General features: G+C 37.1%; 1 protein-coding gene and 1 non-coding gene across 2 annotated transcripts in view; both read right to left on the minus strand.

The window, feature by feature from the left end:
• The window catches only part of LOC146480493 (importin-4-like), a 29,448-nt gene extending 13,577 nt beyond the window's left edge, over positions 1–15,871 (minus strand). Inside the window, exons 1-20 of the mRNA XM_085109674.1 lie at positions 15,630–15,871; positions 15,464–15,550; positions 14,367–14,446; positions 13,035–13,076; positions 11,546–11,576; positions 10,151–10,252; positions 8,601–8,737; positions 7,811–7,853; positions 7,490–7,555; positions 6,851–6,952; positions 6,513–6,596; positions 6,249–6,407; positions 5,447–5,500; positions 4,880–4,989; positions 4,324–4,358; positions 3,769–3,842; positions 2,826–2,961; positions 2,045–2,112; positions 1,777–1,822; positions 1,193–1,251 (exon numbers count right to left, since the gene is read on the minus strand). Coding sequence (XP_084965800.1) covers positions 1,193–1,251; positions 1,777–1,822; positions 2,045–2,112; positions 2,826–2,961; positions 3,769–3,842; positions 4,324–4,358; positions 4,880–4,989; positions 5,447–5,500; positions 6,249–6,407; positions 6,513–6,596; positions 6,851–6,952; positions 7,490–7,555; positions 7,811–7,853; positions 8,601–8,737; positions 10,151–10,252; positions 11,546–11,576; positions 13,035–13,076; positions 14,367–14,446; positions 15,464–15,550; positions 15,630–15,692 — 1,578 coding nt within the window. The 5' untranslated portion in view covers positions 15,693–15,871. The remainder of the gene's footprint in view (positions 1–1,192; positions 1,252–1,776; positions 1,823–2,044; positions 2,113–2,825; positions 2,962–3,768; positions 3,843–4,323; positions 4,359–4,879; positions 4,990–5,446; positions 5,501–6,248; positions 6,408–6,512; positions 6,597–6,850; positions 6,953–7,489; positions 7,556–7,810; positions 7,854–8,600; positions 8,738–10,150; positions 10,253–11,545; positions 11,577–13,034; positions 13,077–14,366; positions 14,447–15,463; positions 15,551–15,629) is intronic.
• A 209-nt stretch (positions 15,872–16,080) lies between these two features.
• On the minus strand, positions 16,081–16,166 carry Trnay-gua (transfer RNA tyrosine (anticodon GUA)). The gene is given in 2 exon segments: positions 16,081–16,116; positions 16,130–16,166. It is a non-coding gene; the product is annotated as a tRNA-Tyr (tRNA).
• Between the last annotated feature and the right edge of the window lie 243 nt (positions 16,167–16,409).

Below are 16,409 nucleotides of genomic sequence, written 5' to 3' on the forward strand. Positions count from 1 at the left end.
CTTAAATAAATCTTTGCACCTGTTCGAAACGCATTGAGCCTTTTTGCACCTTTTTTCAAACAAATCTTGACTTTTTATAGGCTGTAAAAGTTACGAAATCTAGCCATCATCTGTCCCATGACCGAGCTAGTAAGGGGCATGGGTCTATTCCTTACATGACATCACAAACTGCTTTGCATGCATTTTCACAAAGACTCAATACAATGCAAATCAGTTTGTGACGTCAAGTAAAGAATAGACCAATGCCCGTTATTAGCTCGGTCATGGGACAGATGATGGCTAGATTTCGTAACTTTTACAGCCTTTAAAAAGTCAAGATTTGGTTGAAAAAGGCGTCAAATAGCGCAATATGTTTCGAACAGGTGCAAAGATTTATTTAAGAGAAAAACAATTTGGGGGTTAGGTGCACTTTAATACATAGAACATCGTAGCCCTTTGTTACACCTCAAGGCAAGCCAAATCCACAATGTTTGCAAAATTTGTAACTTTGTAAATTTGTATAGCGTATATAATTCCATGATAAGTAGATTAAGTGCACTTTATAATATGGGGACACTCTCCAGATCAATTTGGAATTTGGAAATGTTGGTTTTTGACGAGAAGGGAAAACAGGAGTACCCGGAGAAAAAACCTCTTGGAGCAAGGACAAGAACCAACAACAAACTCAACCCACATATGACGCAGAGTCTGGGAATCAAGCCCGGGCCACATTGGTGGGAGGCGAGTGCTCTCACCACTGCGCCATCCCTGCTCCCCCAAGGTTGTGAGTGGCAAGTGTTATATTTAAGTTGTAATTTTAGATAGGATTTTGTTAGCCTTTCTAATACTTGATTTTAATTGCTACCTTTTCGGTTTACAGTCTATCTCAGCGGCCCTTTCAAAAGCTAAGATTTTTAAATTCTTTGCTACCCATTCGCATACAACATGAAAAGGGCTCCACGTTCTGGTAGGGCCTCTCCAAATAGCCTTCCATATAGAGTAACCCCCTAACCATCTGGGAATAGCAGCATAAATAAATTTCATCTCCTAATTTGACTTGGTTCTACAACCATAAAAGTACTTCACCAATCAACAAATATGTGTAACCCTACTATCTTCCTTTAAAAGGTAGAATGTTTATTGTCAAAAATGCGTAGCATTATTGAGACACTCATCTAAAGACGTCTCATCATTACAACAAAATAATATTTACCTTAATAAACTCAACAATTTGAGGAAAGTAAGGAAGCATCGCTTCTTTAGCAGCACTTGCTGTAAGGTAACAGAAGGAATAATATCCACTTCCATGTAATGCAAATAATGTTAGGGGAGCATAATGTAACGTTGACTCAACTGTCCTTGCCCTGAAAGTAAATTATGAAGCATTCTTACAGCTCTAAAGATCCTGCATCCAAACAAGACCCATCTAAAGTATTGAATTAGTCAGTGAAATCTAATGCAATGCTGTTTGATTTTGGTGAAAAGAAAAGCACTTGTGGAAAGTTTTCTGTTAGTCTAATTCTGTAAATGAAAGTGCACTGAGAAAGAGGGGTTTGACCACAATGTAAAGAAAGGTTTGCCTTGAAGGAAGTTATAGAATACAGAAAACTTCTCTTAATATGAATTAAAACACCATGACCACATAAACTGACTGGAGCCATGGACCACACAAGACAGTCATGCATCTGCATACATTTGTATAAATTTAGATAAAATGCCAGGGTATCCTACCCTAGTTAGAACACTGGAAAAGAAAAATGGAGAGAGTTTGGTGAGGTTCAACTGTGCTGGCATTACCTGTAGCACCTATTGCACTAACAGCCAACTCCTTCATCTGCACACTCTATAAAAACAAAATACAGAACAAGGCATATTTTCAGCAAAACAGATTCTGGGATGGTGAAACTAGGACAAGACACTTACACCCTACACCCCCCCGACCCCCCTTCAAAGCTGTCGAGCCCCTCAACCCACTTTTCATTGTTTGGCAAGCCTTTGTCAAGCCACCATGATTCTGGGATTAATATTATTACAAAGAAAAAATTGGTCAATACCAACAACTTACTGAATCGTGTGACAAAGCCAGAAGAAGCTTTTTCATTAATGCAGGCAGATAAGGTAGGATTCCTTCACCTGTTAATTTGAGTATACGTAAAAGAATTAAAAATACAGTCAAACTTATTTTAGGTTCATTTGTGGAACAGAACCAGTTTTACGCCACAGATTAGGTTACAAATTTCTTCAAATACACTCTGCTTTGGCCAACAGGTTTATTATCACGTAAGCAATGTAGTTTTGCATTTCTTTTGTGATTTTAGGCTCAAATTATGTGAATTAGTTTTCATGTGGCTTTAGCCTAAAAACTGAACCAAATGAAGGGATACACAAATGATTTCTCTTCTTCTCCATTTAAAGCCAAACAAAAGAAATCAACCATGCTTCAGGTCTTCTCTTGTTTTTGTTTCGAGAATTTTTAACAAAATTCATATTAAGCTAATTCCTCAAATTCAAGCCTTAAGATGACAACATAAATACAGATGTACATTTCTAATGTGTTAACCAGTCTTTAGGCAAAATTAATTTGCATTCTAGGAGGTCAAACTGTTGCTTTTGCCCTTTTTCCACTTTTCAATGTTTATTGTAAGTCTCACTGCACAACCAAAGATAATAACATTATGAAAAATTGGTTTTCCAGTTCCAACTCAAATTGTGAACATGCCGTAGCAGGCTACTGCTGCGACATGGATCCAGACATTGAATCAGCTGATAAGAAAAGGAATACTCCAGATGAACTGAAAGTATAACACATTTCATTCCTTTCTCTGTTAACCTAACTGCTGCATTACCTAGATTTTCACAGAATGTTTCCAGTGCATAATAGGTCCTTGTTACGCTTGCTGAACTCTTCCCACTGTCTGAAGTATTCACAAGTCGCTCAAATAGAAGCGGAAGGATGTCCGCACTATATTTACTAATATCAGGCTGTAAAACAAACAACATGAAAAGGTAAGAGGTTAAAATCACGCAACACAATAATTATATTACCTCCTGTTGCAGCAAGTCTCTTAAGTGTGCCATGCAACCCAATTTTTGTCCAATTTCTAACTGATCAAGGCATCGCAAACTTCATCTTAGCTAGATGAACTGTATGTTTCATAAGCAAAATGCATGTTTTGGCTAAGACGTGGAGGCTTTTTGGTAATTTTTTCACCAAAACTCACAGTGTCAGTGTCACAGTGTGAATCTAGAAAATGGCTGATTATCTTGCCACAAGTCTTCCAGAAGCTCAGTTTTGAGAGCATCCAAAGAGTGTGTACAATACCTTAAGTTTAACTCCCATCAACACCTCTTTCTCCCTGTAGTCCTATGTTTGTTATTACTTAAGCCATGAGGTCACTAGTCTAGAAATGGCCAGGGTTCAATTTTCTTTTTTGTGTCAAAAATTTCCACAGGTACCCCAAGCTCTATGAGACTTTCTTAATAGCCTTTGTGTTATAAGGTGTACGGTGCAAGTAAGGGCTACTGAGCTCTAGCTGTAATATGTTTGTTGACGACTTTATTTCCCTGCTACACACCGACCACGTGTGCTATTCTGCAGTTACATAAATGTGCTCCAACTTAAATATGCATGTGCAAACATAATATTCAATACGTACTAATTAGCTCATGCTAATATGTGACACTAGCCTCTTGTTTATTAATAAAATTATTGTGTTTTTAGAATAATGCTACTGACAAAGTAAATTGTAAGTATTGAGGAAATGTTAGATCAAGAACAAAATAAATCACCTGCAAATACTCTGAGTACTGACCCAGTGCAAACAGAGCAGCATTCTGTACCAAAGAGTTTCCATCTGACAGACCTTAAAGAACATCAACAGTGGCAACATCAGAAACCACCACTGAACTGCATTTTTAACCCTATCTAGACTAGGCTAGGGTTGACGGGGGGGGGGGGGGGGGCAATTCCACCCCCCACCATAACTTCACAAGTATACAGCAATGAGACTTGGAAGATAGAGAGCACATCCAAAGATGTTTCCTTTGAGGTTTGCAATGTGAAAGTGTTGACATCACATGATGCAGCAATTAGGTCATGATGGCAGCCATCTTGGATCCACCATCTTGGATAATTCCCACAACAGATCAAGTCTGCTGTAGAAAATTGAATTCCAAGGTTTCAAGACCAATGATGAAAGAAAACATCACAGATGGAAAGAGATTTTTTGCAAATAGCGAATGAACATCAAGCGGTCAAGACTTTCAGACCTACTTCTACTGCAAAACATCTTGACAAGTTGAATATAAGATGCTATTCACAAAATAAACATTCTTTTACTGTACCTCTGCAAACGGTCTGTAAGGCAGCTTCAAGGTATCTGTCATTGAACAAGGCAAAAATTAGGTTACTCGTTATCCTGTGAAATCATGCAGAACATTGCATGATACTTAGCCGAGGAAGGCTGTTGGCCAAGTTGGCTAAAATCAGGGGATATTCTGCAAGATTGAGCAAGATAATTACTGTTTTAAATAATTATTATTTAACACATTGATATCAAAGCACAGTTTTATATTTGTAAAACAGCTGATTTAAATTCGATTCAACATGCTTACAACAAGCTTTCAACATTTTTTATGCTTTCAACAATGTTGAACAACCTGTTCAAATGCCCCCAACATTTGGTTCAACAAAGTATTGAACGGCATAAACAGGCCTTTACACTGCCACTCCATGATCAAACTTGCCGGTCATGAGAATAAAGGAAGTGATCACCAAAGATTAAATGTCTTGATGTAGAAATAACTTCTCCCAACTGGTACCAAGAGAATGAGTGAAGACAGCAAGGAGAATATGTATGTTGATACTGAGGCTTAAAGGGTTAAAGAAGACACAACTTACCTGTTTCTAATGTAGTCTGCACACCCCTCAGCAAGTACTGCCAGAGCTATTAGTGCTGCCTTCCTTTTGTAAGGGTCTTCACTGTTGAGAGCTGGCGTTACAAACTGCATCTGCAGACAAAAACATTACAAACATCGTGTTCAACAGCAAACAAACAAGGTTTTAATTTTTCTACTACAGATTGACATATAGGGGCAAAACAGATTTTGGTTAACTCTTGTACAAATTCTGAGTCTCAAGGAAAGGAGTGTAGTATGAAATAATTCCAGGTTACCATTCGGGTAACCTGCAGGAAGGTGTGATGTGTTGTTGTTTTGTACATCGGAGTTGAAATCAGACTTTTAGTCAAAAGAACAGGGGGCCAATGCTTCAAGGCTAAGTTGCTCTCTGCATTGTTGTGTTACACAACAAATTTTATTCCACATTGTCAAGCTCTAACCAGGCGTATAATTAAATCAGTACTGACTGGCATCCCATCCAGGTGGAGTAGTAGTATTAATCCTCCTAGTTGCTTCATGTAATGGTCAGCTGTCTAAGTTTAATTTAGTTTTCATTTGTTTTACTTACCAGAGGTGGAATAACAGACTCAGGAGGGAAGTGAAGAGCAAGAATATCAAGAACCTAAAACCAATACAACCAGGATTCAGTTAACAGAAAGTACTGAAAAAGTACTTAAAACTGAAAATACAAAAACACCATCCAAAACTAGGACACCTTGCACATAAATTATATATCACTTATTAATATTTAGTTTCCTGTGCTTTACAGACAACAAACACTACAAGCCTGTGAAGACACTTCAATCCATCACTTATCTCACCTTAACCATGGTTGCAACAGATCAGAGCCAGGGTTTTGTAACATCTTTACATCCTCATATTATGGAGATGTAAAAGATGTTATTAATACCATTGCCAAATAGACACCTTTTTTAAACAGTAATCAGTTATTAGAGAGATTTAATATGTAGAATTACATTAATGGCAAATGGCAAATGACAGAAATGACCATGTGACCATGTTTACCCTATATTTGCCACTCGCTGCTTTCAGTTTCTCAGTAAAATTGAGTAGTTTTGTATTAGAATCAAAGTTCACATTGAAATATTTTGCACCATTCTTTTCTGTGTAGTAATTTTTCAAGAAAACATAATTAAATGCAAATCTCACTTTTGCCGTGTTTGCTGTATGTGATTCTAAATCTCTCTATTTACCTCCTGGGTATTGTTTGAACCTGGAAACAAAATCCAGACCTTCTGCTCAATAGTCTGGCATGCTACCAAAGGAGCTAAAACAGCCTATTACGTATTGATCCTAAAATTGACTACAAAAACAAAAAAAAGCAGTTGAAACCCTAATCTAAACCTCACCTGTGAAGCGACAGCACAAGGTCTGCTTGCCTCAGTTCCATCCTCCACCTCATCATCATCCTCTTCCTCATCAAAATCGTCATCTTCACTTGGTGGTGACGCCATCAATGGGAACACAACTGACAAGGTCGGAATGAGAAGCTTATTCTTTACCAGCGCCTGTTGAACAACAAGAGGAACATTTCTTACAAGTAATTTAACATAGTATCTTATATAATAACAACTACCAGTCTGGATGGAAAAAAGTAAAAAGACTAAACTCACCTTGGGTTTTATTCTTGCCAACCAGCTAACAAAGTAAAGAGCTTTTATTCTTAAGTTGTCACCATAAGATGTGGTACTGGCGATCTGGAATTAAATTGGATAAACGACAGCAAATGTTGTCATTAATTATAACAGATCAAATATGCATAGATGTTGTGGACATCACAACAGAGGCAACTTGATAGAAGGGTTCACGGAAAGTGGCTAAAAGTTGACATAAATTTTCTTCTAGAAGCTAAGAATGCTTGAACTACTGTGACCACTCTGTCACAGCAACTTCGGGATGACAACTTTGAGATCAATAACAAAAGACATGTTGACTCAAACATATGACAAACCTGAAGACAGAACTCAACCAATGTCTTTAAATGTGGAGTCACAATACTGACTTCTGACTCAACCAACTCATCAAATATTTCCATAGCATCACAAGCTTTATCCTGAGTGAACAAATTAGAACATAATTATGTGTATTTCAATTAATTTGTTGACGTACTGGTTAACACCTAAGGGATTCCCACAGATGCTAGAAATACAAAGTGCTTAAAAGTCGCACTACATGTAAAGAGACTAGAATCTCATTTATAAAGCCAAAGAGACAGGCTCTAGAGGAAAGAGGCTTCATTCTATTGTAGAAAACTTAGGAATTCAGACTGGTATAGAGAGAAGCAAATGAAGGTAAGTTAACAAAGTAAGTTATCAAACTCGTATTTATGAGAAGAAGACAAAGGAAATCACTACGGTAACCATGATTTTTGGCTTTGAATTTCTCCAAGAAATATGGTTTGAGAAGCTTCAACAAACACCCGAAAGAATGTTTCATCTTATTTCCAAACACCTCGAAGTTGGTTAAAAAATTTTGGCTGCACCTCGTTTTTTCAATGCACTTTTTGGTGGTTGGAAATCCGATGAAACACTCTTCTCTATGTTTAATGTATATAACAAAAAAAAAATTGTAAAGAACAAACACAACCCACCTCATCAATAGCTATGATTTGGTTGATGAATCCCACAACTTTTGGTATCAGTGGTCTAACTAAAGGCTTAATTCACAAAAAATAATTTCAAAACTTAGTCATTAATATTAAGGTAGAATAGGATATTAAGTTTTTAAGTTTAAAAGTTCCATACAATAATGGCCACTAAGCCAATCAAATCCCTTGAATTGCATTATACAATGATTCAGTTTTTAATAATGAGATATGAGGAATGGGAAATGGTACACCAAGCTAAAATAAAGCAGAATTAAAAAAGACCGAAGACACAGTGCAAGGGAAACATCTTTTAGATTTACTTACTATTTCTTGAGTTCCAACACATTCAATGAGACATGTTAAGGCTCTGTGAGGCAAAAAATATCAAACTCTGAAAACACTACATTCTATCCCTGAACAATGACATCTTAGATCAGGGACCAGATGTTCAAAGCCAGTTAATGCTAATCACCGATTTAAAGCAGAGGTGTTCACCTGGCTCATTGCAAATGTCTTTGAAAGCTAATTTTAAGCCCATGGCAAAGAAAAGTCTTAAGTGGAAACTGATTGAGAGAAACAATAATCTTTCGGAAAACTCTTCATTGATTAGTCATTAAACTCAAATCAAAGTTCACATTAACCCAGGATTAGCTTAATTAGCTTAATAAGCCCAATTAAGCTAATTCTGGGTTAACATGTAGTTTGATTCAAGTTTAATTACTTATTAATCACTAGTAAAGATTTTTCCAAAAGATTTTTGTACCTCAGTTTTGACTTAAAATCAGCTTTTAACAACATTTTTTTACAAGCAAAATGAAAACCTTGGTAAGTCCAAGTCATTCCATACCTATATCCTAATGCCTTATTAGCAACATACACATCTCCCAAGTCTCCCACAAATTCCAATTGAAGTGACTACATTCAAACTCTTTAATTGCTGACATCAACTTCAATGATCTTCTCACTGTTCTCTATACATAACCCCCCCGGGCATTCAACTCCTGTTCAGCTCCACAAAGCTAGGCATTTGACGAAATATACAACTGTATGAAGAATATGCATGTTGATACTGGAGCTTAAAGGGCAAATAGCAACAAATGAAACAAAGGCTCACCTTATGGTATAAAATGGCACCAGTTTACTTTCCTTGTCTTCTAGAGTGCTGGAGAAAAGTTGGAAGAGCGATGGGAAGTGGGGTCTTAATTGCTCATTAGCGGATTCTGTGATGGAGCTGAGAAGAAACATGCCCATCTGAAATGAAACAGAATACACCATCTGAGTTTGAAGAAGTTGTTTGAATGACAAATTGAAGGGGGAAATTTCTGGTGAACAAAATTTACCCCATGAGGTATACTAGCTTGACAGCTCAGTTGGTAGAGCACTGCACACATACCACAGCCTGGTCATAGGCCAGGCTTGAATCCAGTTCAAGCCTGAAAAATTACAGGCTTTCTTTTGGCAGCTGCTTAAGTTGCATGGTACATAACTGTGGTGGTCAATGTTTTATTAAGAAGGTACCAATAAACTCATGCTGCCTTGAACATTGGAAAAGAAAATTAGAACTGGAATACTCAGCTGCCCTCAAGCTTTGAATTGTGATTGAACATTCTGCATGGTGGGCAGTCGATGCTGATATTAGTTCTTACTAATAAATTATGGCAAACTTATTTAATTGCATTTTATTCAATTTAGGTGAAGAAACATGATGTGGAGGCGATGTGGTCAAGTATTCCCAAGTTACACTCTATAGCTAGATGCTAGCTGGAGTTGTTTCTTGGTAGTCTTGGTCACACTTGTTAATTTAGCAAGCTGGTCTGCCTCCAGCCAGTTGGAATTGTTAATCATGTCATGTTCAGTTTGAGCAATTACTTGTTTGGAATGTTTCAATCTTGTGCCCCACTAGTAATAATATTATTTGTGCTATAAATACTGAGTGATGGTACATGAAGGTTATCATCATCATTATCACTATTTAATTACTGCAGCTGTTATTATTATTATTATGTAACTGTTCACATCACAGATGCTGGTGGTGTTACCATCCTCTGCCAGGTGTCAACAAGTCACCTTAGATAACAAGGACTCTGCGGAGGATTCTCGCACTTCTCAAGAGCACTGTCTTTTGCACTAACGTATTAGTCAATTTCCTTGACTCCCTTCTAGCCTTTTTGGTATAGTCTCTAGACACCCAATCGCAACTGGAAAACACTTCACTGTTATTATATTATTATTATTATTATTATTATTATTATTATTATTATTATTATTACTATTATTATTATTATAATTATTATTATTATTATTATTATTATTATTACTATTACTATTACTATTACTATTACTATTACTATTATTATTATTATTATTATTATTATTATTATTATTATTAATTAACGCTGAATTTTGAACACACTACTACTACTAGTCCTACCAGTCAAAGCACGATTACCTTGCAAGCTGTCAAAATGACACCAAAAAGTTAACAACAAAAAATTGGGAGTGATAACAGCCTGAATCATACACAGTTGAGCACAGTTATTGCTGTTAATATTCATTTGCCAATAGAAAAAGTACTAATAATTAAACAAAGCTCTTAAAAGTTACAGCATAAAACAGAAACAAACCAAAAAAAACCCCACGTTTCTAAAATTATCGATGGCTAACCTCTCTTTGTAGTGGTTGTTGTGACTTGATGTGTTGTTGAAGAAAAACAAGAAGTTCTGGCCATTGATTTGCTGGTAAGTCATGCTTGGCCATTACACTCACCTAATTCACAATTAACAGAAAACTGCAATAATTAAACAGAAAAGGCAGCGCATGTATATATTTCAATGCTACCATTATTAACATTAGAGCGGTTTTCAACTGAGTGTTGAAAGTAATTGCGTCTTTGCTGTGGTTTTGCATTACTACGTGCTACGTGCTACTTTCTCAACCAATAAGATGTAAAACCAAAACCAATCATGCCTCACTCGCACGTGTTTTCCTGTGCTTGGCGCCAGTTACATGTATAATTTGCTTTTAATTCTGATTGGCTCATTGTGTTGTTTATATCTGTTGTAAAAATTGCTAAATGGTTTTGGTTTTACGACACTTGAATGAAAACCGCTCTATGGGTGCATGAGCCTATTAATCAATTGATGGAATCAATACTTGGCCATTGTACTGAGCCACGTCGTCATGCCAAGTCCTCCTGCTAATATTGTCTATCTCACTTTGCCTTGCAATTGCATTAAACTGATTACTAAAGGGTGGTCCCAAGAGATCTGGACACTACATGTATGTTGTTTCAGAAAATATCCAGCCACAGTTTGGTATCTCTCCCATCTGTCAATTTTTCTGCTCACATGTGTGTGCTGGGTTGTTCAAAAGCCGATTAACCCTAATCTATGATTAAAAGTTAATGAAGGTTTTCATCTCGCTCTTGAAAAGTTGTAAAGCCTAATTTCAAGCTGAAGGTACAGAATTAAGTCTAATTCAAAACTGACAGCAAAAAATCTTTTGGAAGAATTTTTACGGATTAGTAATTAAACTTGAATCAAAGTTCACGTTAATCCAGGATTAGCTTAATCGGGCTTTGAACAACTGGGGCCTGGTTTGGACAGAACCTCAAACAGCCTTATTACTCATGGAGTGTCGACCATGTCCAGCTGTTTTGCCCTTATTAAGACTGGTCAGCATGGCATTTTCTTTATTTATTTATTTCATTTCGCCAAGTGATATAATTATCCCAGGCAGAGAGCAGGACTCAAAAGTCACTGCTTATCATCTTCTTTTTAACTCCAGGGACAAACCTAAAGGTCAATTTAAACTTCTGCACCATGTACAGTACAAATTATGGTAGCTGTTGCTGTGAGTAAGCCTATGGCATTCTCTTTACAAAGAACCCCTTATATTTTAAGCATTTCAGAAAACTAAGTATTGACTGATACGTTGAGAGTATTGCTTAATGTTCACAGTATAATTCAATGGTCATCCAGGTAAATAGAGATACATATAGAAGGATCATAACCAAGAGAAAACTAAAACTACACTACTGATGACAGTTGGGATACTTACTACTTGTGCTGCAGAGTTCCTGACAACTGGCCTAAAAAAGCAACAAGTTGGTACTATATTAAGTGCTTACATGGAGGGAGAGGGAAAGTCAGATGAACAAATACCAACAACTGGAGAATGGTGAGGATCAGGTGGTGGACCTCGGAATGGGGGATGTCAGAAGTTTGGACGGCAGAGTAATGTTTGCAGATACTCTTTTCTAGACCTACCACTCTACATAACCCTAATAGCTTTCCCTTTTTTGACTAAATACACATAAGAGTGATTTTACTTAGCCCTGAAATAGGTAGTAGGAGCTATTATGCTCTAATTCCATCGTCTTCTTTTGTTTACTTGTAGCTATTTGGTACTTAACAATTATTCCACGAGCGCGCGTTGGATATGAGATGATAGATAGCCACCGTGGCGCGTAGCGCCGATTTGGCTATAATCATCTTATATGCAACAAGCGCGAGTGGAATAATTGTTTTATTAAAAACAATCAAAAATTATTGCTAGATCTTACTGATTTCACTTTGAAAGAACAACCAGAAGACAATTTCATGGTCACCATTCCTCGGGCATGGTATAATTGCTCATATACCATGGTCGCTAAGCCAATCAAATCCCTGGAATTGCATTATACAATGATCCAGTTTTAATAATAGTTGTTATTCTCAGTTTTCTCAGTAATATCTCTCTATTATACCATTTCAGAACGAAATGGTCAAAATGTATGACACCTTTACAGCTCATAAGCTTGACACATAGGCAAGTTGGGGTATGGGGATAGCTTGGGCAGGTGACAGTTAACAGAGCTACCAAAATGATTCAGTTAAATGCCTTCTTCCAAAAGGTGTCCCTTTTTACTGTAAGTTATAGTTTCCAATCATGCTCATATTTTATTGCAGTATTTTTTTATGATCTCAGATAGTTAATATGTACAAACATAAACAATAAGCATCTCATCCTTAACAAGACAGTGCTCTGTCCTGAATAAGCACCTCCACCCACCCCCCCTCCCCCCTTGAACTCTCAAAATAAAAGAACACCCCCAGTCACTAAATCAAATCTTAAAAAGAAGATAATTTATACTAAAGAGTGCAAAGAGCAGATACCATTTTCCAGTGGATTTAATCTTTACCAAGGACAAAAAATTTCTGCAAACATACAATTTTAGATAAAACTTATCCACCAGGCACCAGTTGTTCAAAGAGCGGATAACTTTATCCACTGGATAAGTCACTATCCAGCAGAGCAGCTGTACTCCAACTGACGCTTTTGGCAAGTTTTCCACACAATCCCATACTTAAATTTGACATATGCTTCTACTCTATCTACAAATTATAAGGCTATCGGGAAAACCTTGCACACATTTTCATCTGCCAGATAGCAACCTATCCAGTGGATAAAATTATCTGCTCTTTGAACAACTGGGGCCAGATAAACACTTAACACAAGAACAAATTATCCACTAATAAAAATAATGATGATTTTGCTGTCAACTTACTCAGGTTCTTGAATTAACACTTGCAAAAGTGATTCTCTTAACCTGACACAAAGTGAAACAAAATACTTAAAAATATAAAACACCTAAAGTTTGCATACCCAACATACAGTTACGCAGTACAAAAACCTTGATTCCACTCATCCAACAGTACAAGGTGAGCCCTTCTTTTAGCTTGGACAATTTCCAACAGCGCAGACTAGAGATTACAATGAGATGCCAAAGCCAGGGGCTTATATGGCACAGGTAGTAATTTATATGCAATAATTATATATTATTGTCTAACATGATGAGTACAATTTACCACAAACAACTTTTTTTATTAGTAACTAACTGAAGTTTCTAGGTTTGTCTTTAAGAAATATAATTTGTTTAAACACGTGTTCATCTACATGTAAAGGCACAATATAACAAAAGTAACCATTTCAGCAATAGAATTGTTTGTATCACCTTTAAACGTTTTTTTTCCTTTTCTCTTCTTTTGATGAAAGAATTTCGCTTTCAGATAACCAAGATCTGAGTGACAGATTCTTATTCTACCAGTGGGATGTTAGAAGGAATCAAAGTTTATGCCCTGTTTAATATTACCGGTATGTATCCATGTTCCATATTCCATCCCCCCCATTTACAGGTCCCCCTAAGGTCCCTCCTAAAGTCCCCCTACTGTACCCACCCTGGAATTTTCCAATCCCTTCTGTGAGCCAGAGGGAGGTATTGACATTTTCTGGAACTACAATAATTATCAATACCTTCTATTTAGAGCAGTTTTTAATTGAGCGTCGAAAGTAATTTAGTGTTTGCTTTGGTTTTGCATTAGTACACGCTGGGATTGGTTAGCAAAACTCATGCCACTCTCTCAACCAATGGGAATCCAAACCCAAACCAATTGTGTTTTGGCAGTATGCATTTTCCTGCACTTGGCGCCAGTTACATGTCTTTGCCTTGAATTCTGATTGGCTCGTTGTGTTGTTTATATCTGTTGCGATTGGCCAGAGTTATTACTTTGGTTTTGGTTTTACGACACTCAATTGGAAACCGCTCTATGTATCTGTGCCATGTGATAATTTACAATAACTGTCCAAATTCCTGTGCGCTAATTGGCTCGTAGCTATTGTCTATAAGAGTACAGACAATAAAAATGACGTCAGATGTAACGCGCGCGCTTTCTCAACGAAAAAAATAGCCAATTCTGCTTGTACCTTTTCCATGTTATTGTAAAAAACAAATTGACGGTAGTTTTCTATGGTCTATACTCTTATAGACCGTAGAAAACTGCCGTCGATTTCTTAATTAAACCAGTGTGTCATATAAAGCCTATTAAATTTATATACTCACATGGCATGAATCTCAGGCGTAAGCTTTGTCCATTGTTTGACAACTCTCCTTCTTAATAAAACTGCAGCATACTGTCGAACCTGAAACAAACCATTAGGCTAAGTCTCTGTTAAAACTGAATAGGCCTTATCACGGTTTCCGACGCCATTTTGACGAGTAGGCAAACACGTCTGAAATAACAGTGTTTGTATGGAAATCCAGTCCTGTTTTTAACTTTCCATACATTTGTCTGTATAGCAAACCAGCTGTGAACCGCTACTAAAAATAGTTTGTGGGAAAAAAATGCAGGGAAATGTATGGAAAGTTCAAAACACGACTGGACGCTTTCTGGCACAGCTACATCCCTCCAATTTTTTTCCTTAAAATCCTTTTCCTAGTGCTAAAAGTTTCCAATTCATGAACTTTCCAGAAGCGATGTTTTATGAAAATTATTTGACATCGGATTCCCATACAAACACTGTTATTTCAGACGTGTTTGCCTACTTGTCAAAATGGCGTCGAAAACCGTGATAAGGCCTATTAACCAAGGTGGTTCCTCCAATTTTACACATAAATGGGCTATTCAATGATTCTTTCTGTTGGAGGCCTGAAAAACTGAACAGAACACCTTTTCCTGCCACTCTGTATAATTTCTCTCTCACTCTTCCTGTGTTATTATCTTGAAACAAACCATAAACGATTTCCACCTGCCTGCGTTTAATTTTTTCATGCAATTAAGCTGGATTTAATAGGCCTGCAAAATTCATCTAACTTTCATTTGCTTCCAGTGACCTCAGCACGTGGCTCAAAGTTTTATCTAGACTAAAATAACAGTTTTTCATAAACTCAAAGGTCAAAGTATCGTCAAATAAAGGAAGCAATCTTTAATACTAATCAATTTTCACAGGTTGCCAATTTTTGTACTACGTACACTTGACCTTACAGTCCTCAACTTGGAAAACTATGAGGCTATAATGGCGGAATAAACATCAATTAGCACTTCACATCACATCACATTAGCAAACTAAGAATTCTTAGCAAGGGGAAAAACTCAGTCAGTCTAACGGACTTCACGTCAATGAAACAAACATATCCGAACACAATTGACGTGGCCTTACCTGAGGGTTTTGAGACGAGCCAAGTACAGACAACAACCCAGGAACTACGGCTGGGTTTTTGAAGGCTTCGCGGAGCTGAGCTGTTGCCTAACATGCGAATAAATGTCACATACAACAAATTTCTGAGAAAACAAATGGAAGTTACAAAGTCGAATGCTTCCTTTACCTGTTTTATTACTGTATTATCAGGAGTAAGTAGTTTTTGCAGGATTTCCTCGAGTTCCGCCATTTTGTGGTGTTATTGACCTTGTACGCCCGCGGTACACGAACGATTCGCGCTTACAAAGTCCTCCCGTTTTTCACGCCACCCACGCGGTCACGCGCACGCAAATAACTTCTTCGTGAAGAACAAAGAATGAAAGACATTTGGATAGCTAGGGGATTCTTAAAGCAATACACCTTAGTTCTAAATGACTTTGGACAGAATTGATACTGTAATACTGCTGCGCGAGCCAGATCGGATAATCATATACAGGAGGATTACGTAAGCTTTGAGTAAATTTATTTATGGTAGTTTTTAAATTTCCTTGCCCTTGTAAAAATAAGATAAGAGAAAGAAATTAATAGAGAAAAAAAAGAGAGGTTGTATTAAAACAAAACAAAAAACAAAAAAAATTTCCTTCGAGCCGGATTCGAACCAGCGACCTAAGGATAACTTCATTCACTCTACAGTCCTCCGCTCTACCAACTGAGCTATCGAAGGAACCCACGCCTCAATAAGGGGAAATTTAAGTTATTAAACAATCCTCGCCCCAGGGATTTGGGATACAAAAGAGAGAAAGGTGGAAAATAGTCATTGAATATAAACTAAATTTTACTCACTTTCTCACGAGCGTGGAAAGTTACAAATACAAATTCTGAGCCTATCAACGTGAAAGCCGCAGCGGTTGAGTTTGGGCAAGGGGGGAGGGGGAGTGGGGAGGTTCAAATGCCCTACCACGCTCAG

Source organism: Pavona decussata, unplaced genomic scaffold (assembly GCF_977016875.1).
Source record: "Pavona decussata unplaced genomic scaffold, jaPavDecu1.1 SCAFFOLD_53, whole genome shotgun sequence".
Classification (NCBI taxonomy): domain Eukaryota; kingdom Metazoa; phylum Cnidaria; class Anthozoa; order Scleractinia; family Agariciidae; genus Pavona; species Pavona decussata.